The sequence below is a fragment of the Bradysia coprophila genome, unplaced genomic scaffold, assembly GCF_014529535.1.
Source record: "Bradysia coprophila strain Holo2 unplaced genomic scaffold, BU_Bcop_v1 contig_232, whole genome shotgun sequence".
NCBI lineage: Eukaryota > Metazoa > Arthropoda > Insecta > Diptera > Sciaridae > Bradysia > Bradysia coprophila.
The window spans coordinates 11147562-11162924 of record NW_023503493.1 but is presented as its reverse complement, the minus strand read 5'-3'; the positions used below and the strand labels follow the sequence as shown (position 1 = coordinate 11162924).

The window sequence follows — 15363 nt, the reverse complement described above, 5'->3', positions numbered from 1 at the left end:
TTCTGCCACATGTCCGATTCTCTGTATTCGTACCACTTTTAGTTGCCACTATACTTTCGTTAAGTAACGTAGAATGTGGAATGAACAGCTTGACATAGAAATATTTTATTACACTTCCCCAAATTAAGTGAAATTGATCCACTGAAATTGATAGACTGGAATTGATCCTCTGGAATTGATCCACTGGAATTGATCCATTGGAATTGATACACAAAAGAGAACAGACTGTCTTTTGAGCTTGTTCACCGTGGAGTTATCCACCCTATAGCCCACTATACATATAATTTTCGAAATGAAAATCACGCTTAATGGAAAAGTGGTGTGGGTTGGCGTTGGGAGCGGGATGGTGTGTATATTTACCAGCATCGCAATTCAGCAAAAAAAAATATTGAGACATTTTTCGTTTGTGTATAATACAATATATTGTCCTCAGCCGTTTCATATGTATCAGTCGTGCAACAGGCACCGTTCGAAAAAGACCGATACCCGGGAAAATCGCTTCGAAAAACAATGTGTATAATGAAGAAAAGCAACAGTGTGCTGTCTAGTAAATGAAAGAAAAAAAATTTTTATTTACTTTTCGGTTGATGCTTTATTGTGTTTGTAATCAAAAACTTTTCTTTGTGCGTTCAATCGAAACGTGTACTGGGGCACTTTAAAAAAAAAAAAGATTTCGATTGAAAGTTACCAACGTACATATTATCATCAGTGGTGTTTTCCTGCTTTGGTGGTTGCAAAGTGATTTTTAAGAGTGGATTTTCGCAACATATGTTTCTGTGAAGAGGAGATATAATTACCAGAAGATTTTCCCATTATATGCAATGGATTTGTATGGACGTGATGATGAGAAAAAGCCGTTTGTATGTCCCAGCGATAGACAGCTGGCATTACGTGCCAAGTAAGTGTTTGTTTATTATTTATCGCATTGGGAATAGAAGTATAGAGACACACTACGTATTCCATTCCTTTTTACTGTTTTTACGAAATGGAGAAAGCATACGAAATCCGAATTTGACTTTATTTTTATGAGAGGACTCTCAGGAAATCGTTCATTTATATTGCTTATTGTCCGTTTACATAAGCCTTATTGTGTTGACCTTTACCAGCAAATCTACCTCAACCAAAAAAAAGGGAAAAAGGAAAATAGAGAAAAAGTCTCCCCTACGAATTGAGGATTCTTTTCTATCGTTTTTATTATCTCTACTGTAATTTATTCGTTATACACTTGGTTTATAAATGCCTTGTTGTATCGAACGTGTCAAGCCTATACACGAACCGATATCATAACAACAGACACGATTAATAGCTAAGTAGATAAAATTGAGATAACGAAAATTATGCTAATTGGGTGGTGCGTTAAAGTGTACATATTAAAATGTTCTGTTTTTTTTCTGTTTTAATTTGTTGCCAAGGTTATAAGCATTACAGGTAAAGTTCACTATAGCAAGTAAAAAAATTTCGCAATTGACAGTCACAAATAAATGACTCGTTGTTCGTGTGCATTTGACTTAACAAAGGTTCGGTGCTGCTTCATAATATCGTGATACGCACTGTGTTCCACAAAGTGGTTTTTTGTAGCACTCGGTCCATTTTTTTTCTTTCGTAGGAGCGGGAGCGTCTTTGAAAAACTTAAGTTTCCATTCCGCTCAACAAAAAGTACTCCGTGAGACAGCCGTGAGAGAGCAAGTTGTCAAATAAACAAAGGAAAAATTTCAAAAAAAAAATCAATTTGGTCTCTTACACGGAGTACTTTTGAGCGAGCAACGCCGAAGGAAGTATGGAATCCACTGAAGGTTTGCATTATCTTCAATGTTTATATACTTTGCTGTGAGGAGGTAAATCTATCATTTTGAAGTATTTCCTTACCGCATTCCATTGGATCGCATTTGAGGTTTAGGAAAATGTCAGAATTCAGTCCATTCCAAGCTAATGCGTTATTTCGTCGATAAAGGCAAGTTCTTGAGACGATAGAGTACACAGTTCGTGAGACAATGGAAAATGCACGATGCTTTCACATCAGGTCACATCGTGCAGGAAAAATGTTTGACATATAGCTCATAAATTTTCTGTCTACGTCCACATTCTGCAATTATTTTGTATGGATCCATTTTGTTCACAAGCATCAAAGTCATGCGTGAAATCGCGATCCAAGTTCCCGGGAAATGTTTCCAAATAGATTTTGTTTCCGGGAAATATATGAACGGGAAAACAATTTTCAATTTTTGGTTCCCTGAAAATTATCACTGGTTCGCAGGCAGAAAACATTTTTTCATACCTAGGACTTCGTTCCACTTTTTCTCCGTCCAATATATAAAATACTATTCGTACCACAAAGTCCTTTTTTAAGTATTCGATTCCAGACCTCGCCCTCGGCTCACACGCTAAACAAAACTTTTAGTCCTAGGTACGAAATGTACAATTTCCATGCCTGATTGTTTCAAGAATTTTGCAGATATTTTTCACGAACTGTGTAGATACTCATCTTAACGATTGTCAATTGCAGAAATCGTTGCGAGTTTCACGTCGTTCAACAAGTGGAACTTCTCAACTCACGCTTTCGTTTTGGATTGACATACACAAACCGCTATTATGCTATTTACATACCACATTTGTACACAATACAAAATTACCTTCTGCTATCGTAAACCACCTTCAGTCGTTCTACATTATTGTGTATTTACCTAATTTATCGCAATGGAATGAAATTCATTTCATACCTTTGTACAACTATTCCGGTTATTCTTGCATAACATTCCGCATTTTCATGTACAATCAAAAGAAAACTTAATAAGTAACTCGATCCGAACACACGTCTCGGAAATGTTTTACATTTGCATTATTCCCCTGATAAATCCGATAAATTCCACTGTTTTTCTTCGGGCATCAATCCATTCGTGCCAGCTCTGACTCCGGGGAATGTGGGATATTGGGCTAATGAGACGTTGTTCTGTTTCGGAAGGCTTGAATATTGGACCTGTATATTTTTTTAGAATTTAAAAAAATAGTTTAGACGTGGGGAGCGATTATAAATGTACGAAAGCGTTGATTAGAAGAGAGGAGAATAATGGTGTATATCTTCTTTACTGCTCTAACCAACGCTTTCGTACATTTGTAAACGATATTTAAGCCTTCCGGACCAGAAAAACATCTATTTCGCCCAATATCCCACACTCCCCGGAGTCAGAGCAGGCATAACAGTATGCAACAGACATTTGAGATTCAGTATCGTGAAATTATCTAATTTTTTTCGACTCGTGCGAAGGATAAAGTTTACCATTTCATCGCAGACAAATTATAATATTCTGTCTATGCTTAGAAATTGGAGATTTAAGCGTGTCTTCCAATTGGATGTTATCCGATTACTCGTAGGTTATGGGATTTCAAATGGCAATCGACGTTATAAACCTTCGTTTAGTTAGTTTTGAAATTTATCTCATCCACTAAATATATATTGTTGCAAATTTGGTTACGTTAGTGGACTGAATATAAATTCATTCGATAAAATTAGGTGACTGTAACGTTGGAGAATCGTTATTTTGGGACACTATCATGTCCGGAGCGTTAGCGGAGGACTTGACGCAGTCTAACTTCAAAAAAAAAACGAGGAAAATTTTTTGAGACGCGGCAACTATATATAGGCGAGAATTTAAGTTTCTTTCCTTTGGCCTGTATCACCACAAATCCTATTCTATCTTATTCGCGCTTCAAATACGAGCAAAACGAGCTATCACTCGACTATGTAGCTTTAAAATTACCGGAGATACATCGTTTTGAAATTGGTCACTTTTCATACAAAATACACCAAATTGACTTTTCCCAAACAATCAAAATCTTTCAACTTACTCTGTATGTTTCTATCTGTCTATCTATCTATCGACGGACGATCTCGGAAACTAGTCAGCCAATCTCCATGAAATTTTGCAGGAACCTCAGGGTGGGCATAAAAATGAAATTGTGATACGCCATTACCCCAGGAAAAACCAGAATTTTGTTTTATTGGCCTCGAAGTGGTTTCTGAGTGTGGTTTTCGAGGGTCGGGAACGCGTTTTCGGCTGTAGCTTAGCTGTATTGAAACCTACAGAGGCGTGCGACCCATCAAATGAAAGGTATTCGTAACACGATTCGAACAAAAAAATAATTTAAAAAATCCGGGAAGATTCGTTTGAGCTAGAGTGATTAGAGTGACCAAATTTTGAGCTACTCGAGCGTAGGATGAAAGGACTAATATTTTTTTGGGTTATGAGAGATAGAGAATTACTTTCTTCGGCAAAGTCTCAGAGTTTTACGAGTAGAACAGAGGGGCATATGTGAAAAATGTCGAAAGTTGGAAATGGGTGGGTCAATTATGTTTTTAAAGGTATTTCTTGAATGGTGGCAGATAGAGAGTTACTTTCTTCGGCAAAGTCTCAGAGTTTTACGAGTAGAAAAGAAGGGCAGTTGTGAAAAATGTCGAAAATTGGAAATGGGTGGGTCAATTGGGGTTTTGGAGATATTTCGTGAATGGTGGCAGATAGAGAATTACTTTCTTCGTCAAATTTTCAATTTTCGTCAAATTTTCGATTTTCGTCAAATTTTCTATTTTCGTTGAATTTTCGATTTTCGTTAAATTTCGTCAAATTTTCGAATTTCGTCAAATTTTCAATTTTCGTCAAATTTTCGATTTTCGACAAATTTTCAAATTTTGCCAAATTTCCGAATTTCTGTTATAAACTGTTATAAAAAGCAGTGTTCTAAAACTTCTAAAACGACTGATATCCCAACAAAAATCTCTTCGAGAAAAGTGTGACGCAGTCTTTGAAGTACAATTTCTAAAATGAATGATATTGCTAGAGTTGACGCTTTCAGCTTCGTTACGCAAAAATTAAATTTTACACCCAATTTTAGTTCAAATAAGCTAGCTTAGTTTTTCTCATTATCTGCCAAATAATTTTTACCAAAAAAAAAAATTGACTGGAAACAACCAAAATTTTACCAAAAAAAGCTGCGTCGCAAAGTGGCAAATGTTCAGGAACAGACCAGCAAGAAAATTTATCTGCCACATGCGACGCAGATTTTTTTGGTAAAATTTTGGTTGTTTCCAGTCAAATTTTTTTTTTGGTAAAAATTATTGGCATATGATGAGAAAAACTAAGCCAGCTTGTTTGAACTAAAATTGGGTGTAAAATTTTTGTTGGGATCTCTTATCTTATAAATTGTATCACTGTCATTGATTTTATCTTCGACCATTGTCGCCTATATGAGTAACTCCAGGGTTAGTTGCGTTACAAATTTCGTCATTTCTGAGGCATAAAGTGAGCTGTGTTGGCTATGTTTTGCGGTAACAAATCAGTCTATAAATTTTCTAATACTCAGGAGACCCAGTGCTTTCATGCCAACAAGAATTGGAATTTTTAGTCTGCGAAGTGGGACTTGTGTGACCGAAGAAGTCGGTGGTTAGTTACACGTTTGTGACTTTTTGAAATATTTTCACCAAATGTAAACTGATTTCGGTAAACTTTTTTTCCCTGAAAGCTATGGTCAAGACGCGCAGTTTAAGCCCAATATGAGGTTGGTGGCCCAAAATTTGTGTCTATAAAAGTGACATTTTTCGGTGGTCATTAATAGCCAGATTTTTTTGTTGAAATTGGTGGTTGCTGCCCCACAGAAAATGTTGCTTTGGCTCAAAACCGTTTCAAAAAATTGTTACAAAATTTTTCGAGATAACCTCGACGAGTCAAAATTCGAGGATGACACTTATCACCTACTTCACTCACCCAACTAACCTGATCGAGCCAAAGTTTTTTTTTCTCGTGAAGTCATATGCTGAAGCGTTCGAATGACACCGATCTTCAGTTTTTATATGAAAAAATGCAATTTTAGCAACGTTTGGGTAGAGGTGATTTCACCTTACTTCGAAGCAGAATGAATCAATAATCTTCTAAAAATTTAATTTCGTGTCGTTTGGTGCAATTGTGGAATTATAGCGTTGTTTCTACAGGTAAACAAGTTTACAGAAATCTATCATTTGAGATTTATTGAGAATATCTTGGAAAGTCGAATACAAACAAACACTTTTTGGTCATATCTCCAAGAGACGTTATGCCGATGACCTCAGATTGTCAACTACGCGTCTTGTCAATAGCTTTCAGCAAAAAAAAAGTTTAGCGAAATCGGTTCAGGTTTCGTGAAATAAAATAGAATTTTGATAAATTTGCTAAAAACAAGCATACACTTTTATGGTTGTATCTCCCCGAGATTTTCGGCCACCGACCTAATATGTGGCTTAAACGACGCGTCTGGTCAACAGCTTTCAAGGAAAAAAGTTTACTGCAATCGGTTTTCATTTGGCGAAAATATTTCGAATTGTCTCAAATTAGCTGGAATTACCCATTTACGAGCGTTCCACACCAAAAACCTATCTCTTTGTCCGTTCTCACTTCAGCTGAATAAGGGATCATTCATAATCATACATAAAGTTTATAATTTTGTGGATTAACCTGAAGCTTTTCAATTAATTGAGAGATTGTCTTTCGTAAAATCTGAAAGGATTTTCTAATGATTCTCTGAAAATTCCCTTTTGACTGACAAATATTATTTCTTGGCCAATAATATCCGAAATTCGTTATTCATTTTGAAAATAAGAAATACTTTATTATGCACAAACAGTCATCATCAACGTCGTCAACGTTAATTTTCTGATAAGCAATCATATTCAATTATATATTGAAAATTAAATCGATCATAAAATTCAGATATTATCAACAATTCTCGCAATAAATTCTACACTTCAAAGACTTATCAACAGGCGAAGCAATAAAAGAACATTTTCCACTATATTCATTCATTCATTGTTGTGTCGGTTACAAAGAAGGAAAATTGTTTCGAGTGGGTGAAAGTATAATTCGCATCCACTTCTCAGCGTCACCGTTTCTCAACAACAATCATAAACGGATAAACATTTTTTTTTCTTTATTTTCTCATAAAAGGGAAGTCGCTCTTAGAAACACAGCCAATAAGTCAATGATCTCTGTTAACTGTTAGGGTGGTACATAAGGTTTGAATTTCTTTTTGTTTATGTCACATTTTCAATGGAGGTTTTCCTTTAAGAAATATTTTTGGGCTTTTTACCGTTATTTCACTCAATTTTGACCAATATCTGCCAAAATCGGAATATAGAACTTTCCAATATTACCATCTAATTTTGTTTTTCTAAAATTCTTTTTTTCCTGCTGCAGCCGTATATTTCGACCATATTGCAACGTATCTAAATGAGAATCATCGTTTCTGGCTTTTCTTTTTATTTATTAAATTTTATAAAAATGACAAATATCGAATCTCTTACTACTTTTGACCGCAATATACGACAGATTGAAACCAAATCTTTTACTTCATTATAATTTATCAAAAAAAATCTGTAAAAGATTGTAATAGCCAGATCGCATCGACTGTTTTCTGTCGTCTCTGTCGATAACAGATAAATTAGCCGTAACTTTTACGTGAAATGAGTCAGCAATAACACTCCGACAGTACACCATGCACAGCAGCTCCATGTGCTTAGCAAGTGTCCATTAAAGACATTCGAGCCACTCTATTAGCTATATGAAAAATATAAATTTTCTAAAGCAACTCAACTCCTCCTCGACGCAAAATGCTTTACGTAAAGACAAATAGGTATACTGTAGAATGAGTGGGACTAATGAAACCATTCATGTCTTTTGTATTGCTACTTATTATGTAATGTATACATATATGAGCTATTGCAATGATTAACAATGTTTGAAGGATATTTTGTTCTAATAGAAAAGCGGCATGAGAAACAATTCGTTGTGATGTGAAGTAGTAATACGTTTCAACGATGCTGAATTAAACGTTCATTTAGGTCGATTCAGTCATTAAAAATGCTTCAAAAGGTACCTAAAAAAAGGGTGTAAGATGCCTAAAACTTTACTGCAATATTAGGGTCATACATTTAAATGAAAGTGGGAATTTTACGGGCAAATGTAGTAGTATATAGCTCAATATGGGTAGAGTTGTACATAGTTATATCTAGATGTGTAAAAATAGTTCACCTCAAACACACCCAACACGTATATACCCTTTCATCACTCCCTTGCTATCACTTCTGCTCAGATGTTTCATTTTGCACTAAAATCAAATATGGCTGCTGTCGTCCATTTTTCTGTTTTGAATTGAAATGCTACCGGTTATGACGAAATGTAGTCGAATTTTTCAAAAATCTATTACATTCGTGCTCTAGTTTCCAAGCAGCATTCTCCTTATCATTAACTGCCGATTAGCCCGACTAACAGTCATTCCGTAGACTCTAGACATCAATCTCATGAAACATTCCTTAACATAGGTAATACAAAAGGTTCCGCGTTACAAATGGTATAGGAAACCTATAACACCCGTTTATTTCGAACGGGTTAAAAAATCTTCTTGACAGATATGGTCGAGGCCACATGTCCTTGTTGATTTTCCCTAAAATTCCTAGAATTCAGAATAGAAAAAAACCGTCTCAGTTTGAAAGCCATTTTACCATCAGCTTTCAATTTAATTTCATTGCAATATACGCCTCAAATGTACAATTTCACCGAATCGAATCGCTTTCCTTTTCGAAATGTCGCTTCATTTGATTGATTATCAATTTAAAATATTTCATTTGTATCCATTTTCATTTTGCAGACGTTTGAAATTTCCTTTCTACAATTTTTTTTTCTATTTATCTTTCTCGTTTCACTCGAAATTTAAATGGGAACGTTTATTTATATCATCGCGACCATATTACGTACGTAACGTATACTCCGTACATTGTATGAGAACAATAGATAGACGGCTACATACGTATACTACATACGAATAAGTTTTCGATTTTGCCGTGGAAAAAACCAATTAAATGTTCTTAGCGAAAATACCAAGGAGTGAGGCAATAGTGGGTGTTAGAAACTGAGGCATTATTAGGAAATAGATTTATTGGAATAGATTGAAAGTAAAATCGAATTTAGAGTATCGCGTCGCTACTTCGTCGTTTAGCATTTTACTTGCACCTGGTTTTATGGAAGAAAGGTGAATTAATTCGAGCTATGAATTGCCAATCGCTTGAAGAGTAATATTTCTGTTGTTCAATCATTGTACGCGTAGTAAATATGCAATATTTATGTATAAATCAATAGTATGTTACTTCCCCTTCGGGTCGGACTGTAACACCCCACTTATCAAATACACAACTTGGAACCTCGTAAGTACAATGCTTCACGTGATTAGGCAATGTAAATGAAAATGAAACATTCAAACTTCTAAAAAAATCTGTTTTTGATTGAAATCTAAGACATTGTCGTCTTACATTTTTAGAAAAGGAAAATTATCAAAAATAAAGGATTTAAAAATTGCCTTAATGTAGACTAATCAGCTCAGCATCGGTGCCACTCAAAGATTTATGGTTTCTCAAACTTCGCAGAATTTGCTCATTATCATTGTAAGCGGCAGTGATACATAAGTGTTTCCAACTCAGTGTCCTCTGAAGAGTTTCCTGCCTCGATACGAAGTACTGCTCCGATCTGGTTCAAATTTTGAGGGAAAGAAGCGTCATCCCTTGGTAGCTAAGTTTTCACTTATAACCTGCGTTGTCCATAAAGATCATTTTAAGAACTTAAGCTGCCAAAGGATGACACTTCGTTCCCTCAAAATTTGGACCAGATCGGTACAGTTCTTCGTGTAGTTCTTTAACCGAGTCTTCAACTATAGTTTTGAGCGAAATTAAACTGTTACAGACGGCTGTCATCTGTTATCGACAACAACAGTAATAATCAGCGACAAGGTCTGACAAATTAGGTCTTATATATCAAAAAGCATGTTCAAAACAAATGAAGTAAAAGATTTCTGAAATTAATATCTGAAAATCTTCGATCAAACGAAGTAATGGATCACATAGCAACATAGTCTGTAACAGGTTAAGTCCATTTCTATTCTCATCGCTGAATATTTTACAATTCTTTGACGCGTTAAATTGGGTATACATAATCGTCTTGTTAAGTGAACTGTTCATAAATGCAGTAAAAAATGGTCAATGTGATAGCAAAAATGTGAATTTCTCCTTTCGTTCTCTTACAATTAAATTTTTAATTACATTTTTGCTGCTAGAATCTCGACGACCATGATGCTTTCATCTCGTTATTTAATTTACTATTTACTGTTCTCACATCCAATGAAGCCCTGCTTCTACGATATTTTCTTTTAATTGAATAAAAACAAATGCGGAAGGACGAGAAAAAAAAAATATTGAAACAAAAAGCTCAATTCATTTTCGTCTTTGTTGCTTTATATCGCTTCCGTTGCTCGGCGCATCTTTTCGTTTCAAGTATAAATTGAATCAAACGAAAAGTTTGAATTAGAAAAAATGTTTAAGACATTAACACGTGCCGCTTGGTTATTTTCTTCTGATAAAAAAATGGGACAAAAAAATTTCCATTCATTTTCGTCAACCAGCATAGGACTTGGTTACATTTTCTTTTTTGTTCGAATTGATATTAGCCATCAAGAATGTCTACGCCAATCAACCACAGAATTATATGTTCATCATATTTAACAGAATGTTATTTCATATAATACCAAATGGGCTCCAGCAGAGCCGTCTGGAAATTGGTGTAATGAAACAGTCACCGAATATAGTTATAATATACCGAAAAACCTATTTTCTGATGAACAGTAGGACGCTGATAAAAGTGAAATGTGGGGAGATGTGTGTAGTGCAAAGCTTTTAGTGCACATATATGAAGGAAATGTGGTGACAGCCCGTTGTTGCTCTAGATTCTTTTTTTTCTACCATCACAAACTTCTGCTATTCGTCTTATTTATTTCAATTGTTATTTTCCACGAAGGAAAAATTTAGCCCAGCAGTTACACATTGTTTTATTATTAGCAAGAAGAAGCCCATATCGTCGTGTTGTATATGAAACATTTCGTGGATATAATGTACAACAAAACAGTGTGGAATCGGAGAGCATTTACCGATAATTTATGTGTCATCCACATGAGCTTTATATGACCTATAAGTATGTCGACTTATTATTTTATTGGAAAGGTTTAGGCACAGAGTAAAAAGGGATGAGGGTTAAATGAAGGGATTTTGATGTGACATTTACGTTCAAGTTACTTGAACCAAAGTTTCTTCATTACCTTGCTACTAATTACTTTCAACCTAAGTAAAGAGGTCTACAGAACACATCGATTCGTATTTGTAAAAAAAGTGAGAATTTGGCTCATTTGCATAAAATGGTTTGAATGTTCTGGAAAAAGTGATGTTTTCAGATCCCTTGACTGGTGTGTAAATATTTGAAATTTGAAAGAGTTTAAATGATACAATTAAAGGCTAGTTTTCATCAATAATCAGCAATTTATTTACTGACTTCAATTCCAAATTTCAAACAGAACCCCACACCAACTGATATACTCGACCGATCATTTTCATTTTTAAACTTCACCTGTAGAGTCGAAGTGTGAAACCATGTGTGATCTATGGTGTTCAAAAACATTTTCTGATGTTTATCAGACGTAGAATCCAAATGCGCCTCTTTTGAAACAAAAATTCGTAAAAATCGGTTCGAAATTAAGCGATTTATCGTGTTAAACAAATATTTACTGATGCGTCAATTCCACATTTCATAGGGAACCCCACCACTTCTGATCTACTCGACCGATTATCGTTATTGTCTTTCTCGTAAAGCACAGTACGCACGTGGTTCCAAATTTTAATTTTGACAAGCGCATAAGTCTATGAGCTAAAAGTGAAAATTTCGGTTCGCATGTTCGAACATTTACAAATGGAAATGCCAGGAAACATGAATGGTCATTTATTTCATTTATTTCAGTTTTAAAGGTATAATTTAAAAAAAAACTCTTGTGTGACGAAATCAATTCAAAAGAGCTGCAAAAAGTCTAAAATGAAATATTTAGAATTATAGTTCTTCCTTTACATCATGTAAAGTGGCAAAAAATGAAGAACCTCTTGAACTAGTTCAGAATGGAGTGCTGAGCTGATCGTCATTTCGAGGGCAACATCACTAAAGGGCATATCTCCGATATCTCAGAAGCTACTGAACCGATTTTTATAAACTTTTTTTTTCCCTGAAACGTAGCCAAAAGTTATGAATTTTGAGCCCGAATGAAGCTTGGAAGTTATTGTCAAAAAACTGAAAAGACTGAATTTATGTCGGATTCAAGATTCATAACATTTCACTACCTCTCAGGGAAAAAAGTTCAGTAGTTTCTGAGATATCGGAGATATGCCCTCTTTATTAATGTTGCCCTCGATTTGTTTGCGCTAGCCTATTACACAAAAGAGCGTAAATCCGGTTAAAAGAGGAAAGTTGATTACTCGAAAATAATACCAACAGCGCAGTAAGAAGTGAAAAAATGAAAAAGAAAAAGCTCGAATTAAAATTGTTAACTTTTAACTCACACCAGTACCAGTGCTATAGCACAATAATCAAAACAGCTTTTTCTTTTAAGATGAGGTATCAGAATTTTTGTAATGATATCTTATTTTTGAAAATTGACTTGCTCGCTGCGCTCGCAATTACATCTATTCCACTTCTATCTTAAAACTATTCGTCTTGAACAAGCTGTAAGGTCTCTGGGAACCCAAGATTTCTCGCGAATTTTCAAGATAAATAAAAAACGCGAAAAATCGTGATAGTTCGAGACAACGTTGTCACTATAGAATGCCCATAAACAGACTCGATAATTATATTGATTGAAAGGTTTTAATGAATAAACTTTTCTGTTTCGAAGCCAAAACCGTTACCAATGGTTTTGAAATCGAATCCCACCAAAGATTGTATTATATCATATTGTATTCTATTGTATTATACCTTCTTACAAATAAGATGTTCCTACCCCAATATAATTAAGTTGAATTTGTTAGAATTAAAGCGCCACTTGTATGGTTGGGAAACCCTTCATAAAATTTCAAGTATCATGATGGAGTGCCTTTTTATGAATATAAAAGAGAAGCGCAAAGTTCCAGTGGTCTTTTATTAAATTTTTCATCTGAATTTGATATTAGTCTGGTCTTTTGTACTGTGAATACATCGTATGCATACTCTAATACTATACATACACTTCACGGCAATTAATACCGTGGGTTTGATCTTTTTCTGGAGATTTTTTTTTAGATGCATTTTTAATGTTTTAATCAAGAAGCGGTGGAATGCCGCGATAAGAATAACATTTTACGGTCTCGTCTTTTGAACGGTATAGCTCATGCATGCAAAGTTCTATTTTTTCATGAGTTATTGCCATCTGAACGTTTCGATTTTACAAGAAAATGAAGATATAAAAATGAACCAGTGAGAATTGTAGCAAATTGATGTGATTAGCCCCGTACGACCCCGTCTAACTGTACGTAAACCTATTGCAATATGTATATACAAAGCACTGGTATATCTAAAGCTTAAAGTGTACCTCATTTCCTTACAGTCAGTAACCGTCAACGAAATTGCATCCGTTGAAAGACAGCTGAAACGAATTCATGCTCACAACCAATTGAATCGAGCGATTGATGTTGCCCATGTTTGGTCACTTTACGTGTCATTTACTCTTACAAAAATTAAACTTCCCTAGATACGCTCGAAAAATTCGAAATCACAAAAAATGAAGGTGCCAATGACCAAGAACAGACCTAAAAATGGCCCTCTTTGAACCTAAACCATCAATTAAGCCTAGGATGCACATGAGAACATTTTGTCGTTAATCATGTTTCGAACTCCATCAGTCACAAATGGCTTTTAAAACACATAAAGCCGCAGTCGTTCGTGCTGGGCTAAGGACTAAGCACCCCAGAGTACATTTCTACAAATATTTACATTTTTTCCACAGAATTTCCCTTATTTTCGTATTACCTCGGCTGAGTAAGTTTTTATTTTCTCTTCTTCCATTTGAATGCAATATTCCGATCCAGACATCTTTCATGCTAATACTATGCTGTGTTGATTTTCAACAGCCATACCAGACCAGATATACCTTTACCATGGTTTTCAGTATTTTCTCCGACATTTCCAGTTCCATCTCATGGAACAATGGGATTATATTTGCAGCTTCTTTTACGCATTACTGGGATTATACACCGAGTTGAAGGGCACCCGGTCGCAACCAAATAATCTCATTATCTCCTTCTCGAGCTGTGCAAATATGTTACTTTTAATAATCCCATCGTGCCAATCTTAACGACAATTTTTTCCCTCCTATGTCACATAACTGATAATGATGAAGGAGAGATAGATTTTCGTGTAGGGATTTTAAATGTACTCAAATAGTGTCATACGTGCTGGAACGTTTATAATACAATACATACGTTCGATATTATTGTTCTGCATGAACTGTAAGGGTTTTTGACCATGTAATACACGCAATCGTTTCGTTTGCCAGTGTTTACAAAATCTTCTCGCATGTGTAGGGATTTCTGAAATAAAACTTTGTTGTGATTAATTGTGTGATATCGGTAGGCAATTTGGCCGGAAGAGATTTACTTCGACATTGACGGTACTATCCATTAGTTCGCAAGAACTGTCGCAGTCTTAGATTACTGAACTATTCGACACAGAAAGCATACCTATTGCAAGATGTTCCTTTCAAAACAGCTTAAGTAAGGAATCAGAGATTATGATTTTCAGAGAATTTTGAGTCAGAGCGTTAGGTTAATTTTATTGATTGTCAGAACACCCTTCCAACAGTATTAGACGATAATAGCAGCGGGCATTAACGCCTATTTTTGTAGTATTAAAAGGTTACATTAATAAAATTATCGACATTCCATAATTGTGCCACAATTTACAGGTATTATGCATTTTGTGTTTATTAAACACTGTTTAACATCCAATTAAATATTTTTGTGCCCGTCGGAGTTGTATGGGCTAATGGTTTTACCATTACAATAGTAACCTTAACATCGAGGCCTCACTTTTCTGTTTCCTTGAACTATAATCAATATCAGATGTGAAAATTGTCAGCCCGAGGCGAAGCCGAGGAGGCAAGATTATTTTTCTGAACTCCACTTAACAAAAGTCAATCAGCTTTGGTTAGCTACTCTTCAGTAATGTTGAAATTGTCAGCACTCATTGCCACTAATAAAATTTATAGTGGGGACAGCTGTTGTCATCCTTGTGGCTCAACCCATAGTCAGGTGCGAGTTGTCCTTTAGCTCATTTTGAATGTAAAAAGCGATTTTATGGTTGATTAACGTAGATGGGTCGGCCACGAACTCGAATCGCAATGTTGCCAAGCTGGGATCGGCCTGGTTTGGGCCAGAGAGCCGCCGTTATCTAAAACTTCTTTCGGCTTTATAAAATTGAATTTTGATCCGAATTGAGTGGGAGAAAAATCATGTGG

At 35.2% G+C, this 15363-nt stretch overlaps 1 protein-coding gene across 1 annotated transcript in view; it reads left to right on the top strand.

Annotated features, from left to right (window-relative positions):
- Positions 1-440: 440 nt before the first annotated feature.
- LOC119076592 (rabphilin-3A) overlaps positions 441-15363 on the top strand; it is a 47260-nt gene continuing 32337 nt past the window's right edge. The window contains exon 1 of the mRNA XM_037183437.1: positions 441-898. Within this exon, the coding sequence (XP_037039332.1) occupies positions 822-898 (77 nt within the window). The 5' untranslated portion in view covers positions 441-821. The remainder of the gene's footprint in view (positions 899-15363) is intronic.